The sequence below is a fragment of the Colobus angolensis genome, unplaced genomic scaffold (genome assembly GCF_000951035.1).
Source record: "Colobus angolensis palliatus isolate OR3802 unplaced genomic scaffold, Cang.pa_1.0 Scaffold45, whole genome shotgun sequence".
Lineage (NCBI taxonomy): Eukaryota > Metazoa > Chordata > Mammalia > Primates > Cercopithecidae > Colobus > Colobus angolensis.
In genome coordinates, this window is record NW_012117932.1 from 2297804 (window position 1) to 2310884 (window position 13081).

Genomic DNA, 13081 nt, shown 5'->3' on the forward strand with positions numbered 1-13081 from the left:
AGTGCTGGGATTACAGGCTTGAGCCACTGCGCCTGGCCAAAATGCTTTCTAAAAAGCATAACCTATAGGGCTGGGTGCAGTGGCTCATGCCTGTAATCCCAGCACTTTGGGAGGCCGAGGCAGGCGGATCACTTGAGCTCAGGAGTTCTGAGACCAGCCTAAGCAAATGGCAAAACCCTGTCTCTACAAAATATCAAAAGTTAGCCAGGCAAGGTGGCTCATGCCTGTACTCCCAGATACCTGGGAGGCTGACGTGGGAGGATTGTTTGAGCCTGGGAGGTTGAGGCTGCAGTGAGTCATGATGGTGCCACTGCACTTCAACCTGGGCAATGGAGCAAGATCCTGTCTCACACACACACGCACAAACTATGATATAGATAAATATTAATCTTGGGGTAGATGAGGACTTCTATGCATAAAAAGGGAATACACAGATTTGACAATCTACAAATGTACAACTTACATGTCACAAATTATATGGAAAATTAAAAGGCAAACAGGAAACTAGAAAAACATTCTTAAATTGAGGAACTATTGCTATACTACAAAAATAAATGTTTACTAAATGAGGTGTTTTAGAAATCAGAGAAAAAGCCAATAATTTTAGATAGTAGTAAAAGGTAATTAACACTATTATCTTATTGAAAATAAATGCTTTTGAATGACCATTCAAAATTTAGTACTATTTTATTTTCATTATACCTATATAATAATTATAAAACACACAGAGATAAAGCTCATATTTTCCTTTAGAAAATTAAGCCCCTTAATTTATAATAAAACTGGTCATTCTATTTTATATTCTTCACAGAGATTGTGAATAGCTCCACTCAAATTACTTAGGTTTCTGCATTAACTGTATTTGCTGGTATAATTTTAAAAAGAAGAAAATGCTTATAAAAATAATGTCACTCACTTGACATAGAAAATTGACAAAGAATGAGTTCAATAATGTTCTGAATTTAATAAAGGATTGATTAAATTCTGCTCAGTAGTTACAAGTAACTGAATATTTTTTCCCCAATGGAAGAATAAATTCAGAATATACCAATTTTTAAAAAATTAATGAGAATATGAACAGCAACTAAAAGGATTAATAGGTGCATTCAATGAGAATTTTTTATTTCAATTATCCACAAAACAATATTACAATACTTTATAAAAATATTAAGTTTAGGCTACCATTATTCATTAAAAAAAGTGTGCTAGAAGGCTGTTTTTGCCAACTTCCTTTTTTGGTAAAGGTTAACTTCCACTTTAAGACACTGAAGACGAAAAGCTGTTGGAAAAAATCTCCCAATTTACAAAGTTGTTTATTTTTCTTGGCAATTTAAAAATACAGAACAATTTAAAATGAATACACATTAAGTTAGTGTTTTATCCCTACTATGCAATTGTTACTACACAAGGAACTGCTCCATTCAGTTAAAACCTAATGAATACCATCCACTTTTCTTGGCTTACTTTCCTGATTAGATTTAGTACATAAACATAATTTTGTTACCCTTTTGAATATGCTTAGAAAAATTACAATACCATAGTTCACATGAAGCCCTTAAAAAAATCTCATGTCACAAGTTGTTGACAAGAGGAAATAACGACAGCACTCTTCTTAGGAAGACCCTCTTGGTAGAGAGTGTCAATACTAAGCAGGTTACGTAAACAGAAAAAAACCACCACAATTTTTAGTACCAGAACCATTGCCAACTTGCATGAAGTCCACCTGTCACATTTTAAAATGGTTTGAATTTGAACATATATGCCATGGCAAAGAACTTCAAATTTGATGATTAAAATCAGGTAAATAATGATAGTTAAGAATTACATCCTGAAAATAGAGGGGCCTAATATAAGATTAATTTAAGGTGTGACTGTATGAGAGTATTTTAAAACATATACACCAGATCTTCATTTTATTTATCAGATTCGATTTTTCCTTTGCTAGACACTTAAACCACTAATGCTGCTATTCAAATCTGTAGTTTACTGAGTTACTCTTAAAAATCAGTCTTATTTTGTATGTTTCACTTTTGCACTTTAGGGTAAAAACTGTCCCCTTTTCACCGCTGTTAATATTCAGAATAAGTTTTCCTCCCCAAATCAACCGTTTAATGTATTCTAAAAGGGAAAAATGACCACCATTATGTAGACTTTAAAAGTGAATGTAGATTCAAACATGATTTGAAAACTGGAGTCCTAAAAATGTTTTACATAAAAGTCGTATCCCACAGGAATGAATGTGAAGCCGTAACTTCACTATTCTGAACAAATACCCATTTAGTGTGTAAGAAAAATTAGTTTTATAGTTATACCTTATAACTCTTAAAAGTCTCAGAACATAGCTAAGTGAGGAGCTTTGAGTGCCAGCAAAGCCATTTTGTCACTCCATGACATCAACATTAAACATTACATTCCATCCCTCTACTTGTAAAACTTTCACATTTTCTTTTCTCGTATTTCTTTTAAATACATTTTCCTCTCTGTTCATCTATATTCACCATGAGCAAAAGTGCATTCAAGTCCCTGATCTGGTCATATTTTCTATTTGTGGCACCCATCCCCATAAGGACATATTAGCAATATCTCACAGTACCAAGTCTGTTTTTTAAAAAGGGCTTTTTAAATGCTGGGTCTTACTTAGAATGCTATCTAAAGATTAAAGCATTTCCCCTTTCATTGGACAGTAGTTTCAATTATATATTGCCTTAAAAGATCAATGCAACCTCATACAAGATTAACTCACTTTCTAGTTACCTTCATTATTCTAAGTCAAACTCTTCAGAAAAGGACTGAAGCGGAAAATTTCTTATTCTTTCAGTTCCACGAATATGAACATTAATGTACTGCATTATACTTTCAAATTCCACTTCTGTGGTCTAACATTTAATCAAGTTTGAGATCCTGTTTATATTCCTTTTGAAAAACCTGGCCCATGTCCATGCAAAAGAAAGCATATATTAAAATTGCATATTGACTGTTTAACTTAGAAAAACTTTTGAGAATAATAAATGCAAGAAACTTTAAAAAACTGGAATGGAATTATTTGGTCCCATGTATTCCTTAATTTTAGATTTTATTACAGTATAGCTTTTTATCTCTCAAGTTTTATCTGTAACAATAAATAATTTTCTTTGAGAAATTCTAACTGTGGGGGGAAAAAAGAAAGGAAATGATTTATAAGCAGTAGCCTCTTTGCCCTTCATTACCATGCTATCACCCACACTGTCATCAGTATCTTAGCTCTATTTTCTTTGGACCCTGAAGTACGTTGGAAAATTCATCATTGGTACATTAGAGTTTAATACTTGGGGAAAAAAAGTGGTTTTGTGCAACCATATCTGGGATTCCAGTTTACATTAAAAACATGCAGAGTAAAGAAGATTTTCTTCTTTTGATTCCTGTAGAAACTCTACACAAGTTCTTTACATTTTGGCAGATTTGTGCATATAAAATAGGCTACTTGAATTATAAATTTTCTCCTGGCTGGTACTGTGGCTCTGTAGCAGTGAAGTAGTCTTCCAAGAAGGACTGAATATATTCAAATGTTGGTCTTTCATCAGGGTCCTTCTTCCAACACAGATTCATCAATTCATGGAGGGATTCTGGACAGCCCTGAGGGCAGGGCATCCTGTATCCTCGCTCCACTTGTTCCAGTACTTCACGGTTCACCATACCTAACATGCAAGATTAAAACATTCAAGAACAATGGTCCTGACTACCACTAGGAAAACATAACAAACCCCCTAGCCACTAACTGATTCAAAGTATATTATTTAGTGAAATAATTCTTGTAACAAAGCAACAAAATAAATTTTAAACATGAGAATATCAAGAAGAGCTTAGAAAATGCTAATCTATGTTTTAACATGTCTAATTTTTCATTCCATCTTATATCTTATTTTTAATACTAATGTCTTCAAAAGCCAACCTCATTTGATTCATAAGAATTTAGGGTGCCACTATGAGGTACTGGTACTTTCTAATATTAACATTTAACAATGACCAAACTTGGGTTACTGAGGAATGGTGGCAAGATCGTGTCTGAAAGAACTTTAAAACAGGAATTCAGAAGAAAGTTCTAGTCTTGGTTTTGCCAAATATACTAACTACATAACTTTATATTGAATTACTTTTGTGAAACAGTTTCCTTATCCAATATCACCTGTTTGACTTTCTTCAAGATATTACACATAGTTCCTTTCTCGTATTCCTTTGTAATCCACCCCCCTCAACCCCCTGATCAGCAGCTCACCCCATCTTATCACAGGCCAGCAAAATGCCTCCTTTTCCAAATTCTTCCCAACAGTGTCTCACCAAGCCAGTAACCCTATTTCACTTCCTATCTCCCGCATCACCTTCCCTACCTGCCTGCAAGTCAGGCCATCCCTCGTATCTCTTGGAAACTTTATCAACTGATCATCAGGAATGGTATTTAAAATAGACTATGATTCTCTAAAGAAAATGTAATGGGGTTAAATCATTATTATTTAGATGTTTAGTTATTTTTTTGAGAAATAAGTGATTTATCAAAATACATTTTTTAAACTATTAAAAAGACTCTACATGACATTACTTTGAAACTCAATACTTAAAAGGAAGTTTTCTGAGCTTTTCATCTAACTAGGTACTGTCATCTCCATAAGTGAAATCCAGCTGGGTGCAGTGGCTCTTGCCTGTAATTCTAGCACTTTGGGAGGCTGAGGTGGGCAGAGGTCAGGAGTTCAAGATCAGCCTTGCCAACATGGTGAAACCACTTCTCTACAAAAATACAAAAATGAGCCGGGTATGATGGCAGGTGCCTGTAATCCCAGCTACTTGGGAAGCTGAGGTGGGAGAATCACTTGAATGGGAGGCGGAGGTTGCAGTGAGATTGCGCCACTGCACTCCAGCCTGGGTGACAGAGCGAGGCTCCATTTCGGGGTGGGGGGAATAAAGTGAAATCCAGTACATTTTTACTAATCATGAAAATACAACTAGAAGTTGTTGGGGGAAGGAGAAAAGGAGTAAGGGAATTAATATTCAGTGAGGGCTTACTATAACTGAACTTCTTTTCCATTCTCTTCTTCTATTTTATCCTTATTATTTTAATTGACTATTAGGATTAACCAATCTAAATAAGCTGGAACCTATGAAAATAACTTCTAATTACCAATAAGCTTTCATTCAAAACTTCATTCAAGGGCCAGGCACGGTGGCTCAGGCCTGTAATCCCAGGACTTTGAGAGGCCCAGGTGGGCGGATCACGAGGTCAAGAGATCGAGACCATCCTGGCCAACATGGTGAAACTCCGTCTGTACTAAAAATACAAAACATTAGCTGGGCGCGGTGGTGGGCGCCTGTAGTCCCAGCTACTTGGGAGGCTGAGGCAGGAGAATCGCTTGAACCCAGGAGGTGGAGGTTGCAGTGAGCCAAGATTGTGCCACTGCATTCCAGCCTGGGTGACAGAGCTGGACTCTGTCTCAAAAAAAAAAAAAAAAAAACAAAAAAAAGAATTTCACTCTTCAGAATTTTCTGATAATTAGAACTATTAAATTATTTTATGCCAGCTGGGCATGGTGGTTCACACCTGTAATCCCGGCACTTTGGGAGGCTGAGTGGGCGGATCACCTGAGGTCAGGAGTTCAAGACCAGCCTGGCCAACATGACGAAACCCCATCTCTACTAAAAATATAAAAATTAGCTGGGCGTGGTGGCACACGCCTGTAATCCCAGCTATTCGGGAGGCTAAGGCAGGAGAATCACTTGTACCTGGGAGGCAGAGGTTGCAGTGAGCAGAGATCGCACCACTGCACTCCAGTCTGGGTGACAAAGTGAGACTCCTCAAAAAAAAAAAAAAAAAAAAAAACCATATGGTAAATACTTAGCATACTGTCAATAAATGTAAAGATTTCATACCTGTTAGCGTTTACCAAGGTTTATCACTGTCCCCAAATAAGACTAGTAAACAGGAGCTGTTGCTTTGAAATGGACAATCTGCTGTGAGAAGTGTATGCAGGTCAGGCGCGGTGGCTCAAGCCTGTAATCCCAGCACTTTGGGAGGCCGAGATGGGCGGATCACAAGGTCAGGAAATCGAGACCATCCTGGCTAATACGGTGAAACCCCGTCTCTACTAAAAAATACAAAAAACTAGCTGGGTGAGGTGGCGGGCACCTGTAGTCCCAGCTACTTGGGAGGCTGAGGCAGGAGAATGGCGTGAACCCGGGAGGCGGAGCTTACAGTGAGCTGAGATCCGGCCACTGCACTCCAGCCTGGGCCACAGAGCGAGACTCCATCTCAAAAAAAAAAAAAAGAAGTGTATGCAACGGATTGGTCTGTGCTATATGCGGAAAGTTCTTTCCAAATCCTCTTAAAATCATCAATGACAGACAATGATGCCTATAAAGTATCTCTTTTTCTTCTTTAAAGATGGGTACTTTACAAATTGTTTATGGAGACTCTACAAATTGTTTATACTCTGATTCTCATCTATTTAACTAGAATATCCCAATCATATACATTTTTATGCATTTTGAAACTATGTAGTTACATAGCTCATTTTGGATTTTTATGTCCCTGTTGAACTGACCCTTTTATCATTATGAAACGTTCTTTTTGTCCCTAGTGCTATTTCTTGCCTTAAAGTCTACTGCTACCTAGGCTTTCTTTGGTTAGGATTTGCAGAGTATAACTTTTCCATCCTTTTAGTTTCAGTCTCTTAAAATACCTTACAGTACATATCTTATAAATACCATTATAGTATTTGTGTATGTGTTTAAAATCCAGTCTGTTTTTTAATTGCAATGTTTAGTGTACCTAAATGTAATTTAATTATGGATGTAGTTGCGTTTAACTCTACCATCCTGATCTTTGTTCCATCTATTCTTTTCTCCTCTCTTGCTTTTTATTTTGATTAAACAAGCATTTTCAATGTTCAAATTTTTCTCTCTGTTGGCTTTTTATCTTCTCTTTTTGTTATTATTTTTGATCATTGAGACTACAATATGCTTCCTTGGTTTATTATATTTTACTCAAAATAAGTATTTTTACCTGTTCCAAACTTAAAACGATTTACCTCTTATTCCTTTACTCCCTTTGTGTTATGTCATAGTCTATTTTTATATACATTATAAATTTGGTAAGATATTTTTATTTTTGGTGTTTTAGATCAGTTTTCCCCCAAGCACTTTAAAGATATAATTTCACTCTTTCCTGGCTTCCACATCTGAGGAAAAGTTAGCTGTCTCTGTTGTTCCTGTGTAGATAATACACAGGCTGAGTATCCCTTATTTGAAATGTTTGGGACCAGAAGTGTTTTGGATTTCTTTGGATTTTGGAATATTTGCATATATATAATGAGATATCTTAAGGGATGGGACCCAAGTCTAAACACAAAATTCATTTATGAGCCAGGCACGGTGGCTTGCACCTGTAATTCCAGCACTTTGGGAGGCAAGGGCAGGCAAATCACTTGAGCCCAGGATTTCAAGACCATCCTGGGCAACATGGTGAGATCCCGTCTCTACAAAAATACAAAAATTAGCTAGGTGGATGGCACACACCTGTGGTCCCAGCTACTTGGGAGTCTGAGGTGGGAGGATCACCTGAGCCCAGGGAGGTAGAGGCTGCAGTGAGCCCTGATTGTGCCACTGCACTCCAGCCTGGGTGAGACACCCTGTCTCAAAAAAAAAAATTCATTTATGTTTCATATATACCGTATACATATATGTATACATATATGTACACATACATATACATAATCTTAAAAATAATTTTGTGCACAAAACCAAATTTTGATGGCATTCTGACTGTGACTTGTCACATGAGGACAGGTGTGGAATTTTCCATTTGTGGTATCATGTCAATGCTCAAAAAGTTTTGGATTTTGGAGTATTTCAGATTATTTCTTGAGACGAAGTCTTGCTCTGTTGCCCAAGCTGGAGTGCAGTGGTGCAATCTTGGTTCACTGCAACCTCCGCCCCCCCCGGTTCAAGTGATTCTCCTGCCTCAGCCTCCAAGTAGCTGGGACTACAGGTGTGCGCCACCATGACCAGCTAATTTTTGTATTTTTAGTAGAGACTATGTTGGCCAGGCTGGTCTCGAACTTCTGACCTCGTGATCCACCGGCCTTGGCCTCCCAAAGTGTTGGGATTACAGGCCTTAGCCACTGCGCCCAGCTGCATTTCGGATTTTTGAATTAGGAATGCTCAATCTGCACCACCACCTTATGGCTGTTTGGCTTTGATTTTTATAATTTGACCATGATATGTTTGCTTGAATTTCACTGAGTTTATTTTTCTTGTTTGAGGTTCACTTAATCTGTGGGTTGGTATTTTGTTTTATCATATTTAGAAGATTTTTAGCCATTACTTTTAAAAAATGTTGCCACTGTTTCATTTTTTCCTCTTTTCTGCTTCTGGGACTCCATTACATATAAATTAGACCTTTTCACTATGCCCCCTGGTTTCATACATTCTGCTCTGCTTTCTTCCCCATTAGCTTTTACCTATGCATTACCTTGGATACTTTGTTAATGTGTCTGAATCCACTAATCTTGTCTTCTACTATGCCCATCTAGTGAGTACTTAATTTCATATAATGTTTTACGGTTCTAAGATTTCCATTTGAGGGCCAGGCGGAGTGGCTCACGCCTGTAATCCCAGCAGTTTGGGAGGCTGCGGCAGGAGGGTCACTTGAGGTCAGAAGTTTGTGACCAGCCTGGCCAACATGGCGAAACCTTCTCTCTACTAAAAATACAAAAAATTAGCCAGGCGTGGTGGCACATGCCTGTAATCCCAGCTACTTGGGAGGCTGAGGCAGGAGAATCACCGGAACCTGGGAGGCAGAGGGTGCAGTGAACCGAGATCGTGCCACCGTACTCCAGCCTGGGAGACAAAGTGAGACTCTGTCTCAAAAGAAAATAAATAAATAAATAAATTTCCATTTGATTCTTTTATAGATAGATAGATTCCAATTCTGCTGAAATTCTCCAGTTTTCCATTATTTTGCAAAACTTTCTTCTATTTTAACATTCCATATATTGCTATTTTGAAGTCTTTTGCTAACTCCAAGATCTGAATTATCTCAGCGTCTGCTCCTATTGATTTTGAACTCTTTTTTTTTTTTTTTTTTGAGACAGTCTCGCTCTATCACCCAGGTTAGAGTGCACTGGTGTGATCTCAGCTCACTGCAATCTCCACCTCCTGGGTTCAAGTGGTTCTCCTGCCTCAGCCTCCCGAGTAGCTGGGATTACAGGTGCCCACCAACCGTGACTGGCTAATTTTTGTGTTTTTAGCAGAGATGGGGTTTCACCATCTTGGCCAAGCTGCTCTCAAATTTCTGACCTTGTGATCCACCCGCCTCGGCCTCCCAATGTGTTGGGATTACAGGGGTGAGCCACCATGCCCAACCACATTTTGAACTCTTGATAATCAGTCATCTCTTCCCTTCTTCGTATGTCTAGTAACTTTTTATTTTGTGCTAGACATTTTGAATCACACACTGTAGATATCTGGATCATGTTATCTTTTTCTGAAGGATGTTCAGTTTAATTCCATTTGTAATGTACTGGCAGATCACCTAGCTGTTAGGGCTTAGTTTTGCTCAGTTTTGCCCTTTCTCCTAGGGTATGGACTTTCTGGGGTCTCAACAAAAAGCCTAGGGTATTCTCCAACATCTATCCACTTTGGTTGGACAAGAACTCAGCACTCTGTAGCCTCTGAACTCTGCTTGACTCCCCAGCCTCCTAGTGGCTATTTTCTGTTAGGTCTCCCAGAGCTTCTCCCTGTGTATGTGCAGATTAGAACTGAGCAAGGACCTGAAGGGATTTTTTTTTTTTTTTTTGAGACAGGGTCTTGCTCTGTTGCCCAGGCTGGAGTGCAGTGGTGCAATCATAGCTCAGTGTAGCTTCAAATTCCTGGGCTCAAGCGATCCACCCACCTCGGCCTCCCAAAGTACTGGGATTATAGGAGTGAGTCACCATGCCCAACTGGAATTTTAAAGCAGAATTTTAGAGTTCTTTCCCTGTAATTCCTTCTCTGGGACCCTGTCCTTCAGATCCCAGCACTTGGATCTCCGTCTCCTTTGCTTAATAAAGACTTACGCTTTCTGTCTGGGTTTTACTGCCCTATGCTATTTTAGAAAATGCCTTCAGAAAAGCCAATATAAATGTAAGGCTCAGCTCATGTACTTGCCCTGTCTTAAGGAATATGGCCTTTCTTGATGCAATGTCCTACCAGTTCTTTTACATATTTTATCTAACTTTTGTAGTTGTTTATAGTGCTATAGTAAGTTGGATTTTTAGAGGCTAATGCCTCTCCATCACAGCGAAAACTGAAAGTTCCTCATGGTTTTACATTTAAAGTGAAACTATGGTGCATGGCTGTGTTGTTTTTTCTAGCCTTGTTTGCGGGTGTGGTGTAGGCAGAGTTGGATTTATTTAGCATGGTGATTTTGCTAAGCAATGATGATGAAATCAGAGAAGGGTGAAGGGCAAGGTAACTGCAAAGGAGTGATTATACTGCTTCACTAGGGAATTTAAGGAGAATGGTTTCATGAAGGGGGTGAGGAAGCAGGAAAAGGTGGCAGAAACAATGGAGTAAAGACCCTGGTAGCATCAAGAAATTGCTAGGGTTGGGGTAGAGAAAGTTATCTAGAAAGATGGCAAGTGGTGGTCAGAAAGTAGATGCATGAAATAGATTTTGAAAGGGTTGCAGTTATTGGTAATGTTAAGGTTTAAGGTATGAAGATGGGAAGACTGGCTAAGGTAGAGTGAAAGACAAGATTACACAGGAGAAGAGTTCAAGCTACAAGAGACCAGGGTAATAGAAAAATCATCACCATGCGTATTAAGATGACAAGGAATTAAGACAGGGGAGGAGTTTTGTTGGAGAGGACAATGGTGAGTCATTAAATGAGAAGAACTTGAATGGTATCAGTGAATAACAGCAACAAGACAAAGTGGGTGATAAAATTTGATGGCATTAGATCTACAGTTGGAGGTATTAGGGAAGAGGGATATGTTAGATAATATGCAAAACCTTTAAGGTTAGCAAAACAGTTTTTCCTAAAGATTAAATTTTATATGCTTTCTCAACATTAGGATACTTCAGTAGAAGAGTTTGAGAAGTAACAAACTAAAATAATACTCAATGATAGCTGAATTTCAAGGGGGCTAAAATTTCTCCTTCCCCCTAGGAACTATATAAATCTCATAATTTTGAAAGGGAAACATTATTATTTTTCCTCTTTATTAATGGCAGACATATTTTTTAAAGTAGTGGTTTATAAATAGGTTTTGTTAGGAGAAATAAAACGAGAAAAGGATCTCAAAACAATCTAATGAAGAAAACAAGGCTAGTACATATCTAAAACAACATACCAGGATGGGCACGGTGGCTCATGCCTGTAATCCCAGCACTTTGGGAGGCCTAGGCAGGTGGACCACCTGAGGTCAGGAGTTCGAGACCAGCCTAGCCAACATGGCAAAACCCCACCTCTACTAAAAATACAAAAAATTAGCTGGGCGTGGTGGCAGGTGCCTGTAGTCCCAGCTACTTGGGAGGCTGAGGCAGGAGAATTGCGTGAACCCAGGAGACAGAGGTTGCAGTGAGCCGAGATGGCACCATTGCACTCCAGCCTGGGTGACAGAGTGAGACTGTCTCAAAAAACAAACCAAAACAAAAAACAACAACAAAAAAACCCACCAGTCACACTACTGGGAAATAACAATTATTTAGGGTATGGGGTGATGACCCAGGATATTTAAGATACGTTTATTATCTGAGAGAACAGTAAGAGGCCCTTTTGGAAAATGTCCTAAGCTGAGGTGAATGTGGGGCATACCTCATATGCTCACCCAGTCAAGGATCGTGGCTTTCATTGACTGTTACCCATCCAATGCCATAGTAAAGGGAAGGAGTGGGGAGAGGGAGAGGCAGGGGGACTATGAGAAGAAATAAAGGCCTTTTCCCCGCTTACAATTCTGTTCCTAATAAACTCCTGATAAAGCCACTCATGAGATAACCAAGAGCTAATAAAATGCAAGCTTACCTGGATATGGCACTCTGCCCTTTGTTACCAGCTCTGTCTGCAGAATTCCAAATGACCAGACATCAGACTTTATTGTAAACCGACCATACAGTGCAGCTTCAGGAGCTGTCCATTTGATTGGAAATTTTGCACCTAAAATAATATTGACAATCTTGCTTAAATGTTTTTAAAAAATCTATTTGTGCAAATACAGCATATGCAGGGCTAATCTTCTGTCAATATCTCTACTGTAGTCGTCAGTGTCAATTCTTTAAATGTACAAGATACATGGGAGAAACGTTAATTTTTAAAATTCATATTGAAATAAATCACATTTATTCCTGATTAGATAGCTGATGATTTAAAAAATAAGTTGGCTGTGGCAACAGAAAACAATTTAAGAAAATAGAGGCTGAAGCTGTAGTAAGCCAAAAATACGGGCTACAAGATGTGTAACTTTTAAGTACAGTCTGGCACCTAATAGCTGTAGTTAACTATTGGTTGATGAGTGAATATTCTATTGAGTTACAATGTCTACAGGTTTTCAAACATAATCTCTTTCCTACTTTATATACCATTCTGGAAAATTTTATTGTATTACTTTTAAAAGCCCATGTTAATTTACTCAAATATTTAGTGTATGTCTTTTATGTGGAGGGCATTATGCTAATCATTATGGAAACCTAAAAAGCATACCTTTCATGAAGTTTATAAACTTACTGTGGAAATAAGATTATAGGTATCTTACACTCTTTAAGTTATTATATGTTTGTAGATAGTGTTTTAAAATAGAGTTCTTTATTTAGACAAACAGATGATCAATTTTCCTTGGCACAATCACAAAACGTTTCATTTAAAAAGTCGCAGGTGGTTGGGTGCGGTGACTCATGCCTATAATCCCAGCACTTTGAGAGGCCGAGGCAGACGGATCACCTGGCCAACATGGTGCAACCCTGTCTCTACCAAAAATACAAAACTTGGCCAGGCATGGTGATGCATGCCTGTAATCCCAGCTACTTGGGAGGCTGAGGCAAGAGAATCTCTTGAACCTGGGGGGCAGAGGTTGCAGTGAGC

At 38.4% G+C, this 13081-nt stretch overlaps 1 protein-coding gene across 1 annotated transcript in view; it reads right to left on the reverse strand.

Annotated features, from left to right (window-relative positions):
* Positions 1-2154: 2154 nt before the first annotated feature.
* YES1 (YES proto-oncogene 1, Src family tyrosine kinase) overlaps positions 2155-13081 on the reverse strand; it is a 95360-nt gene continuing 84433 nt past the window's right edge. The window contains exons 11-12 of the mRNA XM_011957784.1: positions 12029-12160; positions 2155-3674 (exon numbers count right to left, since the gene is read on the reverse strand). Of these exons, the coding sequence (XP_011813174.1) occupies positions 3466-3674; positions 12029-12160 (341 nt within the window). The 3' untranslated portion in view covers positions 2155-3465. The remainder of the gene's footprint in view (positions 3675-12028; positions 12161-13081) is intronic.